Source organism: Helicoverpa zea, chromosome 31 (genome assembly GCF_022581195.2).
Source record: "Helicoverpa zea isolate HzStark_Cry1AcR chromosome 31, ilHelZeax1.1, whole genome shotgun sequence".
Taxonomy (NCBI): Eukaryota; Metazoa; Arthropoda; class Insecta; order Lepidoptera; family Noctuidae; genus Helicoverpa; species Helicoverpa zea.
The window spans coordinates 13,230,878-13,257,958 of record NC_061482.1 but is presented as its reverse complement, the minus strand read 5'-3'; the positions used below and the strand labels follow the sequence as shown (position 1 = coordinate 13,257,958).

At 37.6% G+C, this 27,081-nt stretch overlaps 1 protein-coding gene across 1 annotated transcript; it reads left to right on the top strand.

The window, feature by feature from the left end:
* The first annotated feature begins 152 nt into the window (after positions 1–152).
* LOC124644808 (importin-7) lies at positions 153–21,491 on the top strand. The gene is made up of 15 exons (XM_047184394.1): positions 153–322; positions 3,066–3,617; positions 3,698–3,882; positions 4,607–4,780; positions 5,374–5,519; positions 8,729–9,532; positions 11,182–11,405; positions 13,968–14,144; positions 14,829–14,965; positions 15,372–15,574; positions 15,834–15,976; positions 17,015–17,120; positions 17,310–17,453; positions 17,787–19,798; positions 20,469–21,491. Exons 1-14 carry the CDS (start codon positions 239–241, stop codon positions 17,840–17,842), a joined length of 3,135 nt encoding a protein of 1,044 aa, XP_047040350.1. The 5' UTR covers positions 153–238; the 3' UTR covers positions 17,843–19,798; positions 20,469–21,491.
* Positions 21,492–27,081: the final 5,590 nt, after the last annotated feature.

Sequence of the window (27,081 nt, the reverse complement as noted above, 5' to 3'; positions counted from 1 at the left end):
GGAAAATACAGAAAAATAATTGAGAATTTTGAGGTGGTACAAAATAGTATTTTTTTTATAACACTATGTATAGAAAGTTTTATTGAAGAGCAACTGTCAAGTGAATGGAACTCCATGTGTCACGTGACCTACTTCATCGTCATAGACAAACCATCTTTTTTACTTCCACGCCCGGCGGCAGCTTGTGCCCTTGGAGAAAAATTATTTATTTTGTAATTTCATGATAATTACTTAAAAAATGGATACAAGGAAGCTGACTGAAATTTTGCGGGGAACCATCGATCCAAATCAGAGGCAGCAGGCTGAAGAACAGCTTTCGCAGGTGAGTTTTACAAATTCGCATCCATCAACCACATGCTCGGGAATTTTATTATGCGACCAAAATGCATAGCTCTTTGCAGGTTAGACGGCTCTATTGTATGAGAGACTTTTTAATTTGGTCGTCTAATGACATGCCGCGCTGGTATGATAGGGAGCACCATGTTTTAACAAAACTCTTTGATTATTTCGATTTTTTGCTCTGAAATTCTTGTGATGAGCTTTTATAGGCATATCTTTCACAGGACAATTATTTAGCTGAAGTCCTGGCTCATTGCGCTTAATGAAACAAGAAAAAGTTATAACCAAACTTGACCAGTTCATGTATAGTCATTTAGTTACTATAAATAGATTGACCATTATTTGGAAATATTCAGCATTTTGGTGCTTTTTTCAGTGTATTAATATCGTTGTTTCCTATAGTACAAGAACATTCCATTTAATGCAGTATTCGCGCTATTCTATAGATCGATTCAAACTATATTGTTGTTATCTTAAAACCCCTACTAATACTCAACTTGCTACCAATATATTATGTGGTTAGTCGAATCCACTTGGATGTTGGGAAAATGGCATCAGCCAGAAGGTGCTCGAGTCAAGTATTTCAAATAGCCTGCAATTTTAGTTTGTTACTTACTCTTTCCATAATGTTTTTATTATATTTCTACTGAAAACTAAGCTATTTTTATTACTCTCTAGCCGTCGCCCGCGACTTCGTACGCTTACAATATTTTTTATCGTAAACTACCAATTTTAAGTCCCTTGCTTCAAAAACAGGTCTTCCATGTGATTTACCAACCCTCGTTTAACCCCTTAGGAGTAGATTTTTGTAAAATTCCTCCTTAACACGTGTGTTCACTCTATAAAGAACTTCCCTCCCTTCAAGTTTGTAAGAGTTTATGGTTTCTGAGATTTCATAATGAATCAGTGAGTAGTATTTTGCTTTTTCTTTGGATAGACAACAAAAAATAAACAAAACAACTTGCAAATAATGCATTTTTTTCAAATTAATTTGATAAGTATAAAAAAGGTTATATGTGAGCTAACCCTAAGAGATAGACATATGCTGTCACGGATTTTTTTTTAGAACTTTTAAAGGGGAACAATTCTGTCATACATAATTTTTGCAAAACTAACAGTTTACGCAGCGCACGCAGCAGAAGCTCTCAATAGAACAAAAAGTCCCCGATTTTGAAACATTCGTTACTGTTCCGCGCCTAATAGTTCTAGCATGATAATATATAGCCTACATCGCTACAGCCTTCCTCGTTGCATGGGCTATCTAAAACTGAAAGAATTTTCCAAATCAGACCAGTAGTTCTTGAGATGTGTTCAAACAAAGAAACAATCAAACACTCTTCAGCTTTATAATATTGGTATAGATTTTCCAAACTTTTGTGCATAAAACTGATATATTTAAATAGACATTATTTTAACACATATTACCTACTTTGAAAAGCACAATGTACTTACCTATTGATGTGTGTCTTCTAATATATCATTATAATTAAAATGTGAAATTGGTGTGCCTATATAATAAAGAATATCTATCTATAAGAGAGGTCTGGCCATTGTTATGATTTATTTATTTTGTTTAGTTTTTATTTACCTTGTTAGGCAGATGATGATACATATAGCTATATATGTATGTATAAATAAATAAAAATAAATATGTCTTTCTAAGTGTATTAAATTAATAATAATAATGGACATGACATGTGACACACCACAACACTAAGTTTAGGATCAGCATCCAGTACATCAAAGTTGGTTCATAATTAATTGTTGTTATTCTGTAACTTGCATGACATCATAATGACTAGTCAGAGAGCCAATCCATATTAAACGCTGCATCTCCTAAAAACACAGGTTCCTAACCTGCTTTAGGAGGCAGAAGTCTTTTAATTAGTTTTTAAGTATAACAAGTGAGTTTCATTCTCTGTGTACATAATAAATTATAATTCTGTTTAGATTCCACTCAGAATTAGTACATAGACAAATATAACAAGCTTGAATGTAGGATTATACAAAAGTAAGAAAAATTAAATTGGACTCCATTAACATTATTATGGAACTTTGTAACTGTTAAGAGACAAGGAGTTAGTATTAATAAAAACCACTAAAATAAATGAATAACCATTTAGATGTTCCTAAAGGATTTTGTCTGTAATAGTTCTGTTCTTATGAATCTTTATTTACTTTCCTTATGGAGAAATACAACAGGTACAATGTCAAATTATTTCATCTGCTATCATAGATTACTCTTTTCTTACAAATCAAATAGTCATCTATAGTGATGACCTTTTTATCATTTTTATTTTAAATCATTAAAAAAAATTACAGGGATTAACTGGATAAAATTATGATTTAAGTCTGCCTAGGGGAATCCCCTTATCACGCTTCCTTTATCAGGTCATTACAGTTACTTTTTGTAATAGATTTAGGGTTGAAAAACATTTTGTAAAATGTTGAACTTTCATGATACCATTAACTACTAATAACTTTCTTTCCATTAATCTAAAATAAATTTAACATGATACCTTTAGATGGCTTTCAATTTTGTACTGACGAGATCAGATGTCCAGGTTCAGATACATTGAGCTAGATTAATCTGTACATTAAATCAAGAGTTGCGCCTTTTTCAACATTATAGTGTGAATGACAAAAACGAGTATACTGTGGCACTATCACAAAATAGGGGGCATGATTTATCAATATTTTTTTGTTAAACAATCCGTCTATTTCAGATTCACAAAATCATTGGTTTTGCACCATCATTGCTTCAAGTGGTTATGCTAAATGATGTACCGATACCAGTGCGACAAGCTGGTGCAGTATACCTCAAGAACCTCATTTCATCAGGATGGCAAGAAAAAGAGCCTGAAGAGGGTGAACCCATCCCATTCAGCGTTCACGATCAGGATCGTGCCATGACCAGAGACATGATTGTAGATGCAATCATACAGGCCCCGGATATAATAAGAGTGCAGCTGTGCATCTGTTTGAAAACAATTATCAAACATGATTTTCCAACTCGCTGGACACAAATTGTGGACAAGATCCACATATACTTGCAAAACCCCGAGCCTGCCAGCTGGATGGGTGCTCTTCTTTGCCTTTATCAGTTGATAAAGAACTATGAATACGACATTGCCGAGAAGAGAGTGCCGCTAATAGAAGCAATGAACCTGCTTCTGCCCATGATGTACAATTTAATTGTGAATCTCCAGGCTGATCAATCTGTAGAATCAGTGCTGATACAGAAGCAAATACTCAAGTGTTTTTATGGCCTAATAAAGGTAAGAGTCTTTTTAATTTGTGTTATATTTGATAATAAAGCTCATTATGGAGAGCTTTAAACATGATACTATTGTTTCAGTACATTTTGCCCCTGGACCTGATTACAAAAGACATTTTTACAAAATGGATGGAGGTGCTCCGCTCAGTGATGGAGCAACCGGTGCCAGAGACTACACTGCAGGTGGAAGAAGATGAACGTATGGAACTACCGTGGTGGAAATGCAAGAAGTGGGCAGTGCACACTTTGTACAGACTGTTCGAACGGTGAGTTGTCTACTTTCAAAAGAACTGCTCAAATGTACAGATAGTAATGAAATCGGTTCCTTATATCCATATTTGGAACAGTATATTTAATTGGTTTATTAAAAAAAAACTGCAACTTATGTTGCCTATCATTATGAACCAGTGGAATATGATTATAATGTTTCTTTTTTCCACTGTTCATTTCTTGTTTCATATTATGATATTTAATTACTTATTGGCTGTGTGCTCCATTACATTTCAAATTTACTATATTTGATGTAAGCACTGCAGTAGTTTTATAACTTTTACCAATAGTTGAGTGGGACTGTCAATTGATAAGCTAACAAGGATGTGCAATGTAAGCACGAGCTCGAAAACTGCTATGGTTCGTCTCACGCACACACTGACATTTAATGTATATTATGGAAGCGATTTTAATGTTTTACTTTCCCCTTAATCGGGCTGCCTGCTAAATTGTGAAAAAGTACTTTCTTGGTAAAAAAGATCGTAAAATGGAAGTTGGATTGAATATTTTATTGCCATGAAAAGTTAAATGCATTTCCTACGTCTTCACTTGGAATAAGCCTTGACATTCTACGTCCTATCGATTTTAATGTCGTAAAGTTAATAAATATTGTACTCCGTACAACGAAAAACCCGCAATATATAAATATGATACGTTGATGATAATGAACTCCTGGTTGAGAAAACGACACTTGTTATTTTATTTTTGTATTGGCAACAGGTATGGCAGTCCCGTGAACGCTCGCGAGGAGTACGTGCAATTTTCCGAATGGTATCTAACCACCTTCACTGGCGGGATCTTAGAGGTTCTCCTGAGAATACTGGACCAGTACAGAAACAAGGTGTACATTTCCCCGAGAGTTCTGCAACAGACCATCAGCTATATTGATCAATGGTAAGATTTTTCTCATTACATTTTTAATTGCAAACCTTGACTAAATACTGAGAAAGTTACTTGCTGTCTCTTAGGATTTCATGCAATGCCTAAACAGAAAGAAATTCTATTTGGGCAGAGGTTTGGCCAGACAGGCTTCATGTTATATCGGTAATAGAAGTAATTCTCTCGGGACGCGGGTTAAATAGTGGGAGCTAAAACGATACTGCATAGACTAATCTCAAATTAGATTTACGACAAAATAAATAATACAAACTGAAATGATAATTTGAATAATGTGTGGAGAAGTAATAAATTGTAACCTGTGGTGTTTGGAGTGATTCGAGTCTTTTAAAAAAATAAACTGTATGCTGCCCATGAATGCTTCATGCTGACATTTTACAAAATTACACTTAGATGGATGGAAGCCATGGGCGGAACATAAAATCGATTGTCCCCCAAAGATAGAAAGGTGTAATTTGTTGGAGATTCGAATGATCATGACTTTCGACACACTCGAGATAAATGTGATGTGGTTCACTACAGAAGTGTAACTTTTTTTAGTCCCACCCCTGGTGAAATGACTGTTAGTGAAATGTTTGTCCGTTCCACAGCGTGACCCATGCTCATTCCTGGAAGCTCCTGAAGCCACACATGTTCGCCATTATTCAAGACGTGCTGTTCCCTCTCATGTCCTACTCCGAAAGTGACGAAGAACTGTGGGAAACGGATCCTCATGAATATATACGAATCAAATTCGGTAAGGAGAAAAAGAAAATATTAAATACACTCAGCAGCACGGAATCTGGCTCAAGCACATTTTGGCCTTATAACCATTATTGAAATGAAAAATCAGAATTTTTATTTTAACATTGTTTAATTTACAAATCTGGCATGCTCTCGATATCGTTTTTTTATCTTCACTTGAGAGATCTCTTCCCAGGCAGCTAACAGCGTGGTATTCAGTTCATTGAGAGTCCGTGGTGGGTTACGAATTGCACTGACCTGTCTTTTAAGCATGTTCCAGACATGTTCTACAGGATTCATGGCTTGGTTTCTTGACCAGTCCATTTTTTTACTATCGACCTCAAACAAGTAATCGGTTATGCAAAGAGCTGTGTGAGGTCGAGCATTGTCCTGCATTATACGAAATTCTTCACTTCCTATGAATCCCTGACAGGGTAAAACATGATTTTGAAGGATCTCTTCAATATACCGCACTGCTGTAAGACTACTTTCAGTACGGGCTTCTGAACTTATGCCTCCCCAAACCATGATGGTTCCACCATGAAAACTGACTATTTGCTTGGTAGTGGTGGGAAGAAACCGTTCTCTGCGCTTTCTCCATTCACGTTCACGGCCTCTTAAGACGACTCTGCATTCATCGGTCCATCTAGACACACGGCAGTGTGTCCGCCAAGTTCGAGCAAAAAAGGCGACACACCGGCCGTGGGTTATATTACACGAACCATTTCGGGCCAAATTCGACCCCCCTGTAACTCAAAATCTCTTTTATTTACGCATATCAAATTTCTAGTATCTGTTGAGACCCCCTCACTTATCTAAAATACAAAATTTCATTAATATACCTATTGTAGGTCTTGAGATATTGACGTCAGAAAATCGCTATTTTTACTATACACTCACTGACTGACTCACTCATCAAAAACCTAGACCACTTCCAATGGTCGTATTGACTTGAAATTTGGCATGGAGGTAGGTCTTTATGTCAAGGTAAAGGAAAAAATCTGAAAATGGCCAAGTGTGAGTCGGTTTCAAAATAATGAAGGTGTTTTATACCCGGTGTAAATTTATACCCCTAAGGAACTAAAACGAACTAAATTTATCTATATTTATATAATATATCTTCGAATGGTACAAAGGTTTGTATTTAGTCAAAGTAAAGTAAAAATCTGAAAACGGCCAAGTGTGAATCACTTTAGAAAATAACGAATGTGTAACTTTGATCCACGAACATAATATATGATAACATGTCATGTCAGTCAGTTGGTATATCTAGTCATAGTTAATCTAGTTCATTTCTTTGTAAGAAACATAGTGCATATTAAAAAATCTAAAAGATAGTATAAATGAGACATTTCTTTAACTAACTTCATCATAAGAAAAAAATAAAATAAACAACCTTACAAAAATAAATGAAATCCCACCCAAAACAAAAATGTGAAAGACTGCCAAGTTCGATAATATGGGAATGCTTTGCCTATAAAAGAAGTGAGATCTGAATAAGTACCAAGTTCCATACACATACCTCAGTTAAAAATAGTTACTTTTTAATGATGATTACTTGGCAAGTTTTAATAGAAAATTAAATACTTGATTCATTGCGTTTAGTAGGTTTATAACAAGGTGTATGAAAACTTGCCAAGTAACATCATAAAAAGTAACTATTTTTAACTGAGGTATGTGTATGGAACTTGGTACTTATTCAGATCTCACTTCTTTTATAGGCAAAGCATTCCCATATTATCGAACTTGGCAGTCTTTCACATTTTTGTTTTGGGTGGGATAAAATTTTACTCTATTGGCCATGCGTCCAATTTGCATGTTCTCTTGCAAACCTAAGTAAATAAAAAATAAAAAAGCTGTTTATTTAATGCAAAATACACTTTTATACAAACCTTAACTTAATCTTAAACTGTATAAAAGTTAAACAGACACACATTTTTCTGTATCTTAATTAACAAATACGAAAGGACTGCCAATATGTCATATGAAATTAGAATACACAACAGCTATCTGGGCTGATATCTACTTGTGATTGTTTGGGCCAAATTCCGTGCCGCTGATTGTAGAAAGCAATCGAAATCAGTAACATAACACATTTACCAGAATCGATTTTGCTTGCTTACAGTCTGCCAACTCCAGTTGGATTACCGTCGTAATGTTGCTTTATATATACTCCAAATACTTTTTGTCGTATATTGATGTATATTTTTGCTTGAAATTCCTTTGTTTAGTAACTGAGTAAAATTACAGTATTTGCTTTATAAGGGTGCGTCCACATCTGGCGAATGCGCCGCGAATGCGCAGCACGCGAGCCGATCGCGAGCTGTCCGCGAGCTGCGCGCGTGCAGTCACTGCAATAGTTCGGTGCGCCTCTTTAGCGCAACTCACGCAAGGCTCGTATAGAGCGCGCGAGCGGCGCGCGAGCGGCGCGCGATCTGCGCGCAATCAGTTCTCGCCCTTACAGTTCCGTATATTGGCTCAGTGCTATCGAAGATGTCAGACGTCGCGCGCCGCCTGCGCGCCGCTCGCGTGCGGCGCTTAGGTCGCGCGCGAGCTGCGCGCGGGCGGCGCAGAAGCGGCGCACGAACAAAAATGCACGCGCGCAGCTCGCGGGCAGCTCGCGATCGGCTCGCGTGCTGCGCATTCGCGGCGCATTCGCCAGATGTGGACGCACCCTTAGGTCGGCAAATACATATTTGAATATATCCGCCAAAAATTATGTTCATCAGGAATGCTAAAAATCTGTGTTTTCAATTTTAAATAGCATGGCTTATTTATTCCCGCCTGCTACACAAATTCTTTCACAACGATGAGCGATTGCTGCAATTACAATGTGCTTGCTGCCTATTTTTGTGGAGTTCTGTTGTCTTTGCCTGAAACTACTCTAACTATCAGGTAAAAACATTCTAAAGCTGGTGTAGAGGTCAATCCATACTTACACAGCATACGTACAGAATAGAATAGTAATACAAATACATTGTTCCAAAATATAAATCAATAGTTATTTTCTTACAAGCACCAGATAACAAAAAAAAAAACTTAAGTTGAAATATAAGTTAGTGAAAATATTATTTGTGGCGCGCGGGAATTAAGCCAATAGCTTGTTTGGCAATGCTCGCGGCTAACTGCAATTATATTGAATCCGTGATACTCAAAAACTGTTAAAATTAATTATTCAATGATGCTCCAAATTGTGTATTAATTTGTGTCCTTGATTTTTAGACATATTCGAAGACTTTGTGTCGCCGGTCACTGCCGCTCAGACTCTGCTCGTGTCATGTTGCAAAAAGCGCAAGGACATGTTAGGACGTACGATGCAGTTGTGTATGCAAGTGTTGACGAGCCAGAACGGCGAGTACGGCCCCAGGCAGCGCGACGGCGCCCTGCACATGGTGGGCACACTGAACGACTTACTTATCAAGAAGAAATTCTACAAAGAAGAGATCGATTCTCTCTTGAGCCAGTACGTGTTCCCTGAATTCCACAGTCCGCTCGGTTATATGCGTGCGAGGGCTTGTTGGACTCTGCACTGCTTCGCTAGTGTTCGCTTCAAGAGTGACCAACTTCTCCTTGAAGCTGTCCATTTGACAGTCACCGCGCTCCTCAATGATTCCGAACTGCCTGTCAAAGTCGAAGCAGCCATTGCCATTCAGATGCTACTATCTTCGCAAGAAAAGGTACACAAGTACTTGGAGCCTCAAGTGAAGGCTGTCACTTCTGAGCTGCTCAAAGTTATTCGTGAGACTGAAAACGATAACATAGCGAACGTGCTGCAGAAAATTGTACCATTGTACACTGAACAGCTTTTGCCCATGGCGTTTGAGATCACGGATCATTTGGCAACTACTTTCAGTAAAGTTATTGAGACAGATTCTGGAACTGACGAGAAGGCCATCACAGCGATGGGTCTTTTGAATACAATGGAAACAGTTCTCAATGTAATGGAGGACAATCCTGAGATCATGGCTCAGTTGGAGAAGACAGTACTTCGCGTCGTCGGACACATACTGCATCACAATATTATTGGTAAGGACTTTTATTCCTATCAATTTATAAGAGCCCGACCAACTCGTTAATGACCCTAAAAAGAAACAAAATGGTAATAACCCACCACTGACAGTTCTGCCAGCTGTCCCGCGCGTCCGCGTCGACCATGGAAGTGTCCTTAACGAGCTTGTCAGGCTACAGTGCACCCTAAGACATGTACACAATTGCTTTCGCCCTCATACTTGTGAGGTTGGTTCTTTACCCACTATGCCACCATGACTCTTTTACATTATTCATCTTCTATTGCTTTACTAGGTATTATGCAGAAATCGGACATTGCCTACTTTATTAGGGTTAGTCAGATATTATATGTAGATTCTTGACAAAAGAATACATAATTTAGCAGACTGAATTTAGAAGAGATTCATATGAAATTCTGAGTACATGTACTGGTACCGTTATCATTAGAATGTGCAAGATCTTATCACCATGTTGCATTAATATGGTCACTATACATGGCGTTAAAAAAATATCCAGTCTATATATGTTACAGCCAAAGTAATAAGTCCGCATATTATACATATTATCTAGCTATTATTTATAATATCTACTCAATTTGGATAATGTAATAATTGACACAGAATTAATCACATTAACTAGCAATTTTATATAATATCTCCATAGACTTAGATAATTAATAAAACAAGTAGGTAAAGATTATTATTTCATGTTAACTAACTAAAGTGCCTCGTAGCTGACCTTAATATAATTCGAAAAGGGCTAGTTAGCACAGGGAACCCCATAATAGTAGCGAAAAGTCCCCTTTTTGAAGTGTGGCTTGGGCCACTGTACGGACGGCACGGAGTGTGCCCTGCCCGGGAAGGGCACCGCCGTGTCCTCGTCGAGGCAGTCGGCAGCGGCGACCTCTCGCGCCCGGCCCTGGTTCAAGCCAAGGTCCGGGGCGAGAGGTGCTGAGATGCCATCGTCTCCTTCTGTGTGGTCGAGAGACGACTCCCAGCCACCGTAGACGTGGGCCTGTGCGATGAGTTCGGGTGCCTTATCGGCCTTCTGTCTCCTGAGAGACACGGACCCGTCTCGGCGGTGCGCGTTGTTCAACGCGTGGGTTTAAGCCACTAACAGTCTGACCTCACGCTGCACGCTCACGCTCACGCTCTCTGAGTCCCTCACGCTGCGCTCCCACAGTGGGAGGAATCATTTGATGATTTATCATAAAAAGAGTCGATAATAACTTGAGCCGTTTCCAAGAATTAGTAAGTAGTCAGACGATTATACCATATTTATTACTTTGGCTAACTTTGACCAGCTATTATGAATTAGATCCAGATAAAGTGATTAATCTGTCACACTGTCTAGTCAATTTGGGTATTATATATACAATTACCAGTCATTATGTATAATATATATTTAATCACTTTGGCTGTAACATATATATAATAATGTAAGAAACTATTGATCAAAGTTGAAAACAGCACCTTTCTGTACATTTGGTTAGTCTCTTCACCCACCGTGGTTGGTCCATGTTGGATACAATTTTGCAGCTTGCATGATTATAAAGAACTTTGTTTTCCGTTATATATTCAGAAAAATATTGTGAATTGACTCTTTCAAAGTTATTCGTTCATTACATTCTCACAGTTTAAAAACCTCTATAATATTTTATTCAACAGAATACTACGAAGAAGCGATGACGCTGCTTTGCAACTTGACTGCAAAAACTATTTCGGAGGACATGTGGAAGGTTCTGGAAATGCTGTACCAAGTGTTCGAGAAAGAAGGCTTTGATTACTTCACGGACATGATGCCAGTTCTTCACAACTACATTACAGTGGATACCAACGCATTCCTTTCCAATGAGAATCATATCCTTGCTATGTTTAACATGGCTAAAGCTGTAAGTTCATATTTTTTTACATTTTAGCATATACATATATAGCTGTTTCCCCGCAGCTTCACCTGCTTCGTTGGGGAATTTTTCCCTTATCTGGATAAAATGTAGTCTATGTTAAGCGGGCACAGTGTACCTTTCCAAGAGTAAAATTATTTTTCCAATCTGTGCAGTGCTTTTGAAGACTTACATGACAGTGTACAAATTAAAAATGTTTCCTCTTTACCATATTAGCACAGGTTATATATTTTTTTTCATATCCCACATTGTTGAGTGGTTAGTTCGTCATAAGGATTTCTTACTTCGGGTTGTTATAGAAAACCTACCTTTTCAATTTGGCAGATTTTTGAAAACACGAGTACATATTTGCGACTTTTGCTAATCACATTGTGCTACTAACACAAGCGATTGCGATTTCTTGTTACTTGTACGAGTTTGATAACATTTGATCTGCCTGTTGCGTAACACTTGATATAGTGAAATTATAAGTTATCGATGAATGCCTCAAGTCAATTATACGGAATTTCTCCTGATTCCACGAACAAGAAGACAGCTTTCAAATAGCTGCCGTTTTTTTTTTAATTGAAAACGTAAAAGATGATACGTAAACACAGATTTCCACTATTTTTATTTGCTAGCATTTCTATTTATCATTTAATCATAAAATTGCGTGAAATACACGTGTTGAAAATGTCAATACACTTGCGAAGTGCGAATTTTCTGTGTTAATGAACTCGAGTGTCTAATTTTGTTGGAACGCGGCCAGGCCTAGTGTTACCGAATATATCGCAATATACGCTTTCTGGTGTTACCAAGAAAGTGCACAATAACTTACACAAGTGTTGAAACTCACATCTCTGTTAATGAAAATTAAATCTTTGGTATGGGCTATTAAATGCAAGATCGCTTAAGATGTATACGGAACAGGCACACATTTCTTAGTATTTTATAACGAGACAACTATGATAGTCCTTACAAACATTCCAATCGCGAAAGTAACTCGGTATTTTTTAATTCAATGCTGTACAAGGGTAGTTAAGACCCTGACAATAACATAGTTCACTTTAATCCCCGGTTTAAGTAGCATCCCCGGAACGCTAGTAGATCGGCGGGAAGCGCTTGGTAGTAGGATACATGGCTGAGTTTAAAACACCTCTCTCGAACTACATTAGCTGTATAAGATGGATTGTCTTTCAGACACACAAAGGACCTTGAAGTTATTTTATAGTAACCGACAAACAAAAAGGGAACCCCTTATCAAACTTCATAAACTTAATGGGAACCAATAAATCTTTATTGACATGATTGACGATAAATGAAAGCTTGGCCTTTCTGTGTTTACCGTCTCGTATTACGTCGTGAGTTTAAGCAGACTCGAATGTGACTTGCATAGTCGTTTGTGTATGTATGTTTCCTCATGAACAAACATTTTGATTTGATAATGTTTGACCTGTATTCGTTGAGAGCTTTGCGAGCCACATATATGTAGATTGATCTACGATCGAATAAACTTCTGATCCAGTCATGTTAAACATATTAAGCCCCAATCTGGGGAAAATTTCATAGTGAGCTGAATTTGTATACACCGTTATTACGGCGTTATTATTAAGTTGTTAAAAATCGGCATTGATATTGTGCCGGCTAAAAAACTAACAAAGGCCAAAAGGTCACGAAAATCTCTCTTATAAAAATTGTTCAAAAAGTCAACTCACTAGGATTTTTTCCCCAGATAAAACCTAAAATGACTAGACTATACCGCTATCAGTTAGGCAGTATTAGTCTTCATTGGCGATTGTTTTTTAAATCTTTGTGTTATTTATAGAACACACTTAAGATTTTTTTTGTTATGACTGGTGTGCGACTTTGGTACCGTACAACCTTTGGTACCGCTAAGAAAACAAGCGTGATTTGTAGCAGTTTAGCTCAACACTAATTGAAGTAACATTAGCGGAATGCTAATGCTGGTTGTAAACTTTAAATGCGAATGAACAAAAATTAAGCTGATATGCTTTTGTCAATTTTACAAGTTTGTGTACGTAAAATGTTTTCAATATACCACTTTGGTATCTCAATATAAAGTGGGGATGGGAACTCGGATTTTGGCTCTGCGTTTGTATAATTTAGGCATATTCATCATCCTCCGAGCATTTTCCCAATCCTGTTGGGGTCGGCTTCCAGTCTAACCGCATTCAGCTGAGTATCAGTGCTTTACAAGAAGCGACTGCCTATCTGACCTCCTCAACCCAGTTACCCGGGAAACCCGATACCCGTTGGTTAGATTGGTGTCAGACTTACTGGCTTCTGACTACCCGTAACGACTGCCAAGGATGACTGCCGAAACACAGTCAATAGTGTCTAAGATATACTTAGAAAGTACATATAAACTTAGGAAAGTTGCATTGGTACTTGCCTGACTTGGGATCGAACCCGCGCCCTTATACTTGAGAGGTTGTCCTTTACCCACTAGGCCACCACGACGAATTAAGGCATATTAAACTCGTTAATTACTTTATATTACGTCATGTATGGAAAAATATCAAAATCAATGCAAGTAACATTTGTTGGCAGGTACTAAACTCAGATGCTGAAGACGAGTGCGAGATATACGCAGCGAAACTTCTCGAAGTAATGGTGCTGCAATGTTCCGGAAAGATCGACAACTGCCTACCATCCTTCGTCGAGTTGGTGCTCAACAGGCTCACCAGGAAGGTCAAGACTTCTGAGCTTAGGACTATGCTTCTGCAGGTAAGAAATGCTATAAAGTTACTCTAAAATAATAGACATAGTTCATCATCATCAGCCTATCGCAGTCCACTGCTGGACATAGGCCTCTCCAAGTGCACGCCACTGAGATCTATAGCATAGACATAGTTACAGCCTTTTTATCGTCCCACTGCTGGCACTGGCTTCCTCTCACACGAAGGATTGGACATTAATCACAACGCTTGCTCAATGCGGGTTGGTGATTTCAGACTTTATAGTTAACACTCTTAAATAATACTGCAAGTAAAATTATTTGTCTCAAAGAAAACTACTTCTTTGCGCTTCCGAACTAAAAGTCATCTGTAGCCTTCCTCGGTAGATGGGTCTATCTAACACAGCTGTTTTTCAAATCAGACCAGTAATCAGATCAGAAACTTTTCTGTTATTGTAACTTAGAGCCATTGTTTCTTACCAAATGTTGTTCATAATTATTTCCAGGTTGGGTACAGAATAACATTGCATTCATGGTGTTGCTCTATTAGTTAGTTTTTTACTTTTAAGTGTACCAACTGATATCTTGGTCACATATGCTTCATGAATCATTGGTGAATATTTGTTTGACATTGTTCACCAATCTATGATAGATCAACCGTGATAATTAATGCTTGGCCAATACGTACGTGCTTTGGTCATCCCAATAAATTACAATGACATTTTAAACTGCAGGTTCTAATAGCTATCCTGTACTGCAATCCTCATCTGCTGCTTACGATCCTGGACAAGCTACAGGAGTCCGTGCCCAACGCGTCCATAACACAGCACTTCCTCAAGCAGTGGATACACGACACCGACTGCTTTATGGGGTAAGAACATATTACTCACGTTCGTTATTTATTTCTGCAAATGTGACGCAACAACTGGGAGTTGGTCAGGCCGTAATATTAAAATTTGAATGGCTGGCCTTAAACCAAAATAGACTTTGACCTTGAAGTTAGTTGCGGTATTTTTTATCCAAATATGAAATAAAATATTGAAATATAATGTAAAAAAGATAAAACGTCATTTCAAAGTAAGCTAACCATTCGAAGCACTTTTTCAAGGTCCAGTTTACAAAAGGCAACCCTCAAAAACGTCCACCCTTCACCACTTCCTATGTGATTTTGCTGGGAAGAAGACATTTTAGAACAAACTCCCCAGGGAAATGATTCTGTCCATTCAGAAATCAATGTGTTGATTAGACTTAACTAATGCAATAATATTTTGTTCCAGATTGCACGACAGAAAACTATGCGTGCTTGGTATCTGCACACTGCTCGAGATGGGTCCTCAGAGGCCAAACATTGAAGAGATTCTGCCGAAGCTGCTGCCATCTTGTCTGGTGCTGTTCGACGGACTCAAGCGCGCGTACGAGGCGAGGGCTGAGGCCGATGAAGAAACTTCCTCTGAAGAAGATGAGGAAGAAGAAGATGAAGGTTGGTTTCCTTGTCATTAGTTTATGTCCAAGTACTCTACACTTTTACAGATTTTATGTTGTAAACACTGGTAGACAGCCGTATGTGGTATAGAACTATTGCAAATGTAAAAGGACAACTTTTGTATGTACTAAAAAATAATTGCTTTGACTATGTTAAAAACATTACCCAAAGGTTTTGACGTTTTTAGTGAGTGATAAAATATCATTACGTAATTATTATCCAAGAGTAACATAAATTCAAACATTAACATTTCCAGAAGTGTTATCAAGCGACGAAGATGATTTAGAAGAAATGAACAATGAATACCTCGAGAATTTAGCGCGAATGGCTGTTAAAAACAGTGCGCAACATGGAGTCAACATGACGGCTAAGATCGAGGACTACGAAGAGAGTGACGATGTGAGTCCACTAGTTAGTATACGTTGCTTTTAGCTCATTATGTGTTTTGGCGTCAAGAAATTCTAATCTGGAGAAGTCGGCTGACGAACCAATGCAGCATCACAAGGCAAACTACCTAATAATTAAGTATCTCATGGTGTGTGGTAAGTTATTTTTTTGGGCTTCATATTGCAGCTGACAAGATGGCGGTCAAACGGGAGTAGATTTGCTTGCTGTGAATGTGTGCTTACCAGCAAGGTTGTGAGTACCAATGTGTTTCATTATTATTCAATAACCCCTAACTCGTAACATTTTGTTAATGCAAGCCAGTTGAGGACATTATCTTGATCTTTAGAATGTTTTAATTGTCTTGAATTAAGTAAAATGTGTAAAGGTCGCTAACATGCTTGACGCAAAATTAAAACTACTAACCCAAACTATACTAACGTGGTGGTGGTAATTATTAATTAATTATACAAAATCATTCACAATTTCATTCAGTCAATAGTTTCTAGTGACTAAATATTTAGTGTTAGTTCAGAATGACATGAACCGAGTGTTTCTAACAGAAAAATCCAAGAACTTCAGAAATTGCTGTATCCCGGCAGACTAGAAAATGGCAGCCTCTTGTAAGAACTGTATTTCTAAACATTGTCTACTTTTTATTTAGACAAATTAATGTAATTATTCTCAAGTAGTTAGTAGTCATGTCATTTATCATACTTTCTATTTCGTTTTGTTATTCGACAATTTAAAATGTTAACTAGCCCTCTGATCCCATCGGTCAAACTTATTGCATACTTCATTAGCAGATCTGGAAGTCATGTGACTTACGAAATAAAAAAGCTGCATCTGAAGTGGAAATTTCCTTTTAAAGTTGCTGTTCAATACTATTATTTTGACTGGGATATTGTCAAGGGACTAGTATAGTGAACATCGTAAATCGTAAAATCTATTTTTTGTGAAGAGTCAGACAGACCAAGAATCGATAAACTTACATCCCCCATACGAACGTAGCTTAGCATTAGGTTAACACCAAAGGTTACGTTTTGTTGACAGGACGACGATGATTATGAGGATACTGCGATAGAATGCTACACCACTCCCCTCGATGAGAAGGACTTCCCCGTTGACGAATACGTCAAGTTCAAGAGCACGCTCCATGGTACGTGTTCACTATTTTTTTACCCGACTGATTATAAAATTAGCATATTATAGTGTAAACAAAATCAGGCATAAGGAACAAAACGCCCATTGTACACGGCTTCTAGTGTTATGACTGGTAAAATTATAATAATGAATAAACTTCCAACTTGTTATTTCGCGAATTCGACATGTTATTTACTTGGCACAGCTCTGTCAACGAGCGAGCCAGCGTTGTACCACGCCCTAACAAGCGGCTTGAACGAGGCGCAACAGAAACAGTTAAATGCTGTGTTCGTGCTGGCCGACCAGCGCAAGGCGCAACAAGACAGCAAGCGCATCGAACAGAGTGGAGGTATGTAGCTCTACCACACTTTCATCATAGTCCTCTCAATGTCACACTTGACGATACTTCAAACTATTTCCTGACGATACTGTCATACGTAAAACTATTACATTTTGACAGCATCACACTCAAAACCCACATTTGACACTATCACCACAGCTTTAACATAATTATTATGTGTAAACAGTCGGGAAGCTATCTTCAAAAGTTCGAAACATTAAGACAGTTTTACTTCCTCACACTGTTATACAAGAAATAAGGGTGCTACACTGCCACTAAATTATTACGTTCCTTAATGAATATAGTTATATACCATACACTTACCGAGGGTTTTGTTTCCAGGCTACATGTTCACCGTACCAGCGCAAGTCCCGACCAAATTCAAATTCGGATCGTAAAAAATGTTGCACACATTTATCGTTAACGTATATCACACTTGTCGAATATATCCTCCAATTTGCCGCTTACATTAACTTCCATTCAAATATATCGGCTCTAAATTGTTCGTTACACTTGTTAGTATAGCAGTTAGTTGCATAAGCTTGGCACTGAAACTGAAAATTTTATTAGTGTTGTTGATCCTACGCAGGCGGCTGGCCGCGGCTTAAATTTCCAGTGAGGCTATAAGCTACTATAAATAGGCCCTCTACCTTTGTGGTATTGCAAGCCAGAGACCAAAAGAGGAGCATATATTACAAGTGTGCATGCCTGATTTTGTATGTATATTCACAAACGTGAACATGTTATAAATGTTTTGAATATTTACAAAGTGATGAGTAAGTGAAATAGGATAACAGTCAATTTGGAGGGCCTGATATTTTAAATAGATTATATCGCATTGTAATTATTCAAAGTATTTAAATACTGATATTGTAATTCATACTGTCCTTTTTTGTTTAGTGCGTGGATTTGATTGATTTTTGATGACTGAATGTTAAATTAGCAGTTGTCTCTGTCTTTTTACTAATGAAAGATCTATTTCAGTTAAAATGAGAGTTGATTTTAATGCTCCAACTCCACGTTGTTGTTCACATACACTGCTATTTATTGTAATAAATACATCGGGAACTAGATATATCCCCGCGTGTTATCGGTCATATGTACACAGTATATGTTTGTAGTTAGTTGGGTTCCGTATTTTAATGCTCGTTAAACGCCTTCATCCATGTTTTAAAGTCATATTTAGCAATACATATATATTTTATAGTTGTAGTTGTATATTATTTATGTATATAGGTACAACATGTCTACTTTCAGATAATATAGGTATTGCTTTTCCTGTAAAAGAATTGATAGTTACGGTCAGAAATATATTAAGTACATATCATTACATCTCGCTTGCATGTCATATAATTAGGACAAACACATACCTCATGAAAAACCTTCATTAGACTGTTTAGCTAGAACGTACGGAACCCTGGCAGGCTAAATTAGCATTTATCTAAAAAGATTTTTATACATGTAAGCAGAATCTAAAAGTTTATTAATTACAAACTGTCAAAAATATAAATATGCTATCAAAATTATGTTCAGCCAATGGTAGTGTAAGTGACGATAAATGGACTCTTTTTAATTAATTTATTTACTCTGTTGCCAACCGAATGAAATCAAAGTTATTAAAACTAAAACTGTTGTAGTGAGAGACTGTTGAATTTCGTGAATTCTAGTTATAGAATTCATTTTGAAGTACTGTCCATATATCTATTCTTCACGGAATGTGTATATGGTTATATTTTAAATAATAATGAAATAAACTGTTTTCTTCACTTCTGACTTTCTACATCTGAAACTGGCTCATGACCTTCAACTTTATCCAAACAGTCAAACTGTTCACTTAAAATGTACAAGTGTATGCAAAACTGCAGTTGAACTGACAATTAATGCATTTTGAATATATCGTAGATAAGAAAACTGCACAGATTAAAACTTAAAATTGTGCAGTCAAAAATGAAGATCAGTAGCTGGCCTAGGGGCATTTAACTATAAACCTGCAATGCTTGTTTCCAATGTAACAATGTTTCTCACTAACGTGTTTTATTTTTTAATATGTTTTTTTCGCAATAAGTATAAAATACAATGTTTTATGCATATACAATGTGCATTGACTAATCTGGTAGTTGTCGTTCAATCGTACATGTATTAAGTTTAAAAAAATTATAATGCTGTTGGCAAAACTTTGTTATTTCTGTTTACTGCTGTGAAGATAATTGTTTTGGTTATTACGGAAAAAAGATTTTTTCAGCGTAAGACAATATAGATCGAATCGAATTTGTTTGTTGGCAGTTAGCAAAGTTTTCAGTGATAAATATGGTAAGAGTGTTATTTACGTTGCGAGCGCTAATTGTACTCTGAAAGGAGATGGCCAAAAAAACACCCAGAGTCGACAGAAACTTCATATGTACGATTAGATTCAGTATAATGTAAGGATTAAAAAAAGTATTTCATATTATCTAAAAACCATGGGGTTCTCTTTTTATAACGTTTTTTCGATCATGATTTTAGTTCACAGAAAAGTTTACTTTTACTGTTTCATGTTCATTAGAAGTTGAATGCAGACTCATGATTGGACCGTTTTGCATCGCTAAGTCATTTGTTACATTTGACAATGTCACATGGCGCGATTTTCAAAGACAATTTTTAAAAAGACGTTTCATAGCCAGTTGTGAAGGTTGCATATAACTGCGAAACCTCTCCAAGTATGAAAGGTCGGTGCTTTCGTGTTTGGAGTGGTTAAATATAAGACCTTTTAATCACCAGGCAATCTCAGTAACTATGGGGATATTACTGTTGGCTAGTATAATCTTAGTGTACATAGATTTTTTTATGTTCCTTGATGTAAATGATCTTTAAAATCAATATAAATTCAACGACCTATTTTTGTGAAAATATGATATAGCTCCTATACCCCATGGATTTCAGGCTGGAGTTTTTGGCACCATCAAAGGTCTATCATAATGAACCTATTGGTAAGCATTTCATTGCTGTCGATTCTGGGTTTTTTTACTATGAAAATTTGGCCATCTCCTTTGTATAATATATCTGCAAGATTGTCAAGAAAAGTTAAAGGTAATATTATCAAAACGACGTAATGATAAACTGTACATTCTGTATAACATTTTGATTCGTCACCCAATAGTTGTTAATGTGTTATTAATTCTGATATTCATCGTCAGACTAGATTGTTGGTATATACGTACACAGTTTGTTGGTTACCTTTAAATCGTTATTTAATTGGAAATGCTAATATTTCATGTTGATTTAATGAGGCACAATGATGGTAGGCACTAACTTTGTTACTGTATTTTCTGGCTGAAGGTGTGATAAGACTGTTTTGACCATACTAGTGATTACATGCTGATGGAACATTTGTCTTGTGAAATCAGGGAGTGGTTGCCTCATGGAGGGGACACACCAGTCTCGAACAGGCTTCTAACATCTGACATAGTATGGTTCGATAATAATGAGAGTAAGAGATTAGAATGTAAGCCACCCGTAAAATGGGCTAAGCTCGTATATTTTTTATGTAATTAATCAGCCTTAACTCTGAAAGAAAATTGCCAGGTCTATGGTTTTCAATATCATATTGACTTTTACACAAACAGATAATATGTGCATTTTAAAGTTGTACGAAAATGTCTAAGGTGTCCGATCTCATAAGCGTCATACTTACCCGAATACCAAGTGATGATGATTAATTTATGTGTTTTAAATTATGTCGAAACTTGAATAAGATGAGGTTCACAATGAGATTGATTTAATTTGTATCTTCTATTGATACGACCAATATTACAAAGTTATTGTGAAGTCAGAATATCGGAATAATGCTTTTGCACACTTCACGGTTGTTATTTTGTTCTAAATGGTTGGTTAGTGTCCACCAATCGAAGAAATATATTACGTCAATATTATTATAAGCGTTACTAAACCGCATGATGTCTAATAGAACTTACTGTCATCACTGATTTGTCTGTGTGATTTGTATTATTATTATTCTATATCGCAGCTTAGATGTATACACGATTATAAATAATCTGTATTTTCTATAAACTTGTTTTTTATTCATTTTACCTACTGAACTCACTCTATCCACAGATTTTCTTAACATAAACTTAAGCCAAAGTTAGCAACATCATGTCCTTTATTGGCTGCAAGATCGCAAAGATTACGAGCGCTCTTAGAGACATAACTTTCCTAAGACCTGATTTTTCAACCACCAGGGACCCGATTCTGCTAAGTTAATAATGTCAAAATTGAATAGAAATTGTATCGCAGTAGCAGTTTTAACCTTAGTAAGCATTGATTGAGCTGCTGATATAAGACCAATTGTATTCCAATGACATTCGATTGGTTTGCTAAAAACGTTTATTTAAAGAAAAAATAGCGTAATACCACATACGCTTCAATCGTAATTGAGTCGTGATTGGATTTAAGGGGCTGAATGCCGAAATTGGCTTGTTTCAAACAATTTTTTGGTCAAATCTATATAGTTTTTGACGGCGAAATAAACATATTAATCTTGAACATATTTCTGAGAACCCCGTTAATTTCAAAACACGTTTTCGAATTGTTTTCTCGATACAAAAAAAAAAAAATAAACTTACCTCTAAAACGATCTTCCAACAAAAGTATCTGTATTACTTCTCAACGTACATTGATAAAATTTTAACATTAACGAGTCTAGATGTAAATACAGAACTTGGTTAATTTTTATTTTTGACTAGCCGTTCCCCGCGGTATTACCCGCGCCCGGTGTATTTTTTGCCGCTCTGGTACATGGTGAGCAGTAGCGTCTACCTACACTTGGTATTGGTATACTCATATAAGTTATGCTACCCTGGTACATGGTGAGCAGTTGCATCGAAATTTCGTTATTGGTATACTTTACTAAGGTGAATTATGCTGTCCTAGTACTTTACTTTTGTGGTTCTGCGGCATTCCGTAAGTTGGTTTTTGTCTAATCACTCCCGTCCCGGGAATCTTACTCGCATTTTTTTTCCTTATTTTCTCACCGTTTAGACCTACCCTGGACTACGACAAACATTTTAAAACTAAAATCAGCTCAATCGGCCCAGCCGTTCTCGAGTTTTAGTGAGACTAACGAACAGCAATTCATTTATATATATATAGATACATTACTCAACTGATTTTAAAGCTATTAATTTATATGTATGTTACGAACGTCGCGTCAACAGGATTCTCTCTCTTTCTCTCGAACGTATTTACGTACGCGAGAGCAAGTGTTTTGGGTGCATTCAGCCTCTTATGTAAAAAATATCAGAATCTTGCCCCTGGGGTACCTACCAATTAATGAAAATAAGCTTTCAATGTCAAAGTATGTAATTTGTTTGAGATTTAACCTGTTTTTGCTTCTAAATTTACTAAATTTTCAGGAAATGCAACAGATTATGTAGTTAATTTATTTTTGTGAGTAGAGTTTTCTGTCAGTTACATTACACAAACGTTACAGAGTGTTATATCATGTTTACAAAGTAAATAAAACAATTTATAGCCCGGTCAAAATAGACATTTGAAATAACAAAAATTCCCAGAAAGCTGATTTTTGGTGGAGAGCTAGATTTGATCATTATAAATAAAATACTAAAAGTCCCCATCGATCCCATGTGTGCGACAAAAGTTATTCGAGGTCAAATGTCAAAATTTTTGGTTTTTTGTGTTTTTTTCGAAAACAGTAAGTTTTATCAAAAAAATACATCCGACCAAAATTGTACATTATAAAATTTTCTACAAAACTACAAATGGCATCAATAGTTTTCTAAGTACTTATTCTAAATGATACCATTTCTGAGATATCGCGCTTCAAAGAGTCACACTACACATGATATGCATATATGAGCCACGTATATACGAGGGCTGCCTTTTAAGTGGGTGTACTATGCCAAATCGAATAACAAATAATCGAATATCAATTGATCGACCACTATAAATCGAAATTCTAAATACTCGAACATTCATAATATCGAATGGTTATTAAATCGAACATTCAATACATCGCGCAGTCTATACATCGAGTGTTCAAAATATCGAATGTTCGTTTGATCGAGCGTTAAATGCATCGCATATTCATCCTATCGAAAAATCTATATTTTTTATGAATACAAGAAAAACTCAAAATTTACGAATAAATCATATTTTAATGTAGTTTTTATTATTATTTAACATTTTTTCTATCGCATTATCATCCCTTTTGCCTCTTTTTTGTAAAGTAGGTCTTCCCAATCCCGCGTTTGCCTTTTCAATTCACACAAAATTTTAAAATGTACCTTTAAAAGGTAAGAATTAAAGATTAAAATGTGATTTATTAGTAAATTTTGAGTTTTTCTTGTATTCATAAAAAATAAGGATTTTTCGATAGGTTGAATATGTTTTGCATTTCACGCTCGATCAAACGAACATTCGATATTTTGAACACTCGATGTATTGAATGTTCGATTTAATAACCATTCAATATTATGAATGTTCGAGTATTTAGAATTTCGATTTATAGTGGTCGATCAATTGATATTCGATTATTTGTCATTCGATTTGGCATAGTACACCCCTTTTAAGTTGTGTCGTTCGAAATAAATGTAGACAATCTTATAGGTTAATAACATTTATTGTTTATCAAAGAATTCTCCGCGATATTTAATGCACCTTTGCATGCATTTAAAGGCGCGGCTCCACCGCTGTGCACGCTGTGCACGGACACGCGGCGCATTTTAGCTGCGTGTATTCATTTGTTTGACAACGTGGGTCTACGTTTCCACTGAAGTACACGAATATGACCCACGACTATGTATAGCGTGGCACGGCGCACGGGTAGACCCACGCTGACAACGTTGAGCTACGTAACCGCTTACAACAACTGCTCTGCGATAACCGAGCTGTACATAGTCGTGGGTCTTATTCGTGTACTCCAGTGGAAACGTAGACCCACGTTGACAGCGTTGAGCTATGTAACCGCCTATTCGTGCAAGCCACGCGTGTATCAATGACGTCAATTCATGCGTAGCCTCTCCGTGGGTTGCAGTGGACACAACCACATACATTTTCTTACGAAGCGAAGCTTAATACACGTGCGTAGCCTCTCCGTGCACCGCGGTGGAGCCGCGCCTTAAACCAGTTCTTGAAACATTTATTCCATTCTGAAGTGGGGGTAGTCAAAATAGCCGATTTGTGTGAGTCAACAGCTTTTTCAGGTGTGTATCGAGGCTAAGCGGCAGTTAATTCTCGCAGACCAACATGTAACGTACCGTGACATAACGATTATTTTAAAATTAAGCAAAGTCTCGTGGTCAACGTTTCGGTTATCTTGGGTTATGGCGGATTTTGAACTACCTTCACGTGGCTTGTCACTGAAACTAGAGTGCCCACGTTGAAATTCAAAATCAAAATCCTTTTATTTCAAAAAGGCCTTTGCAGGCTCCTATGAAACAAAAAGTTGGTCTCATGGAGAAGAGCCGGCAAGAAACTCCATAGACACTCTTTTAAAAAGTAATATTTTCACAAACAGTCTATTACCTACTTAACAATAGTAAGCTGACAAAATTATACAATGCAACTGAAAGTTAAACTGTAAACTCCTAACTTTATCTCTGTTTTACACGTCATGATGTTGTAAATTAGGGCACGCCACCATAGTGGCCGTAAGTCCCCTCTTTGAGGAGTGGCTCGGGAGAAGTCATGGCGGCTCACCGGATACGTTTGTTTTGGAAGGTATCTGTATCGAATCGGTCGTGAGGAGGCGCCCGGGTGTCACCACTGTGCGGACAGCCCCAAGGGCACGGTGGACCACACAGTCCAGGTGTGCCCTGTGTGGGAAGAGCACCGTCGGGTCCTCGTCGTGGCTTTGGGCGGCGGCGACCTCTCGCGTCTGGCCCTGGTTCAGGCCATGGTCCGGGGCGAGAGGGAATGGGATGCCGTCGCCTCCTTCTGCGAAGCGGTCATGCTCGAGAAGGAGGAGGCGGAACGCCAGAGAGTTCGCACCTTACATCCCGGCCGCCGCGCTGGACCAGGTGCGGCGCCGGGTGTCGCGAGATGATTCCCGGCCACCGTAGGCGTGGGTCTGTGGGCGGTGAGTTCGGGTGGCTCATCGTCCCTCTGTCTACTTAGACCAACACCTTAGTCTGCCCGTGACCATGGATGCTGTAAAGGATCCGAAACGTCGGGATTAAATAATATTAAGTAATATAACCGCGATAAAATCCGTAAAAGTAGTTTTATTTAAATAGACGACAGACCCGTGTCGACGGGACGGAGGGTGCTTTTGTAATCTGCAAAGCCTAGGTTCACTAACAGACGCAGTGCAGGCCCGAGACATGCATCGCCACGGGACTGAGAGAGGTGACACAGTCCGACTGTCACCCCTCTCTTTTCCACCCGCGTCCTTACCGCACACCCGCTCGCGCCAAAACCACGATAAATTGACTGAGTACTTAAACAAATTCCTTAATGTTAGAAAAAACCGCGAGTGAAGCGAGCGCTTTTTTCTTTACATATTTTCATTTATTCTGCGCTTACTTTTTGAGTCCTCAATCTAACAAAAAGTTGAGGCACCGAAGTGACAAAAATCACTGGTGCTCGCTTCAGACACAGTTTCTTTTTATTGGTGCTTAATTTGAGGGTCCTGAAACCAACAATAAAAAAAAACGTTTTTTATAAGCGCGGTACCGCTTATAATAAACGTACTTTTGTGACCCAAAACTCAAAATTTCGCGCTCACGACGCTCGCGGCTTTTCCACTTTACAGTACTTACTTTTAACTGTGTGTATCTACATATGTCTCTGTTTTTCGTATGAGTTTGAATTGCAGTTGGAAGGCACCGTAGAAATCTCGCCCAGGGCACTGGTAGAGTTAAAACCGGCACTGTCAATACTATAACTATCTGTTTCAGTTCGAGTCGGGGGGTGTCTTTAATTATATAGTCGAGCATGACTGTATATGGCATTTCTTGGAGAACTGGGGCCCGATTCTCCTAATTTTACTTAAGCGACATATGATTCACGTTCGACTCGATTCGACTGAGATCCGATCCCGACTCGATTACGATTGAAGCGTATGTGGCATTCCGCTATTTTTTCTTTGAAATAAACTTTTTTATCCTTTTCTGTCATTCAATAATGAATCATTTTGTCTACAAATGATTTACGATTGCAAAATGATTGTACAGCAAACTACCGTATAGACCAAAATTACCAAAATAGCAGACCAATCGCACACCAATCAAATGTCAATCGAATACGATTGGTCTTTTATTAGTAGCAGAATGCCCGATATGGTTAAAACTGCTATTACGATCATATTGCGATTCGATTTCTATTCGATTTTGACATTATTAACTTAGGAGAATCGGGCCCCTGATGATTGGATGCGCAGAGGAAATAATTTGTTCCTATTGAAGAGTCGTGGTGGTCTAGTGGGTAAAGAACCAACCTCTCGAGTATGTATGGGGGTGTAGGTTCGATTCCAGGTCAGGCAAGTACCAATGCAACTTTTTCTAAGTTTGGTTTGTATGTACTTTCTAAGTATATCTTGGACAAAAAAACATTGACATTGACTGCCTCGTTGGTCTAGTGGTCGCAAGCACGGCTGCTGAGCACGAGGTCTCGGGTTCGATTCCCGGGTCGGGCCGAAATC

What these genes read in the sequence shown, in the direction of transcription:
- LOC124644808 (XM_047184394.1), top strand. Translation starts at nt 239, where the DNA reads ATGGATACAAGGAAGCTGACTGAAATTTTGCGGGGAACCATCGATCCA. An exon ending in TGTTTAACATGGCTAAAGCT is followed by an intron (nt 11,406 to 13,967) that starts GTAAGTTCATAT and finishes ATTTGTTGGCAG; the next exon opens with GTACTAAACTCAGATGCTGA. An exon ending in TTAGGACTATGCTTCTGCAG is followed by an intron (nt 14,145 to 14,828) that starts GTAAGAAATGCT and finishes TTTAAACTGCAG; the next exon opens with GTTCTAATAGCTATCCTGTA.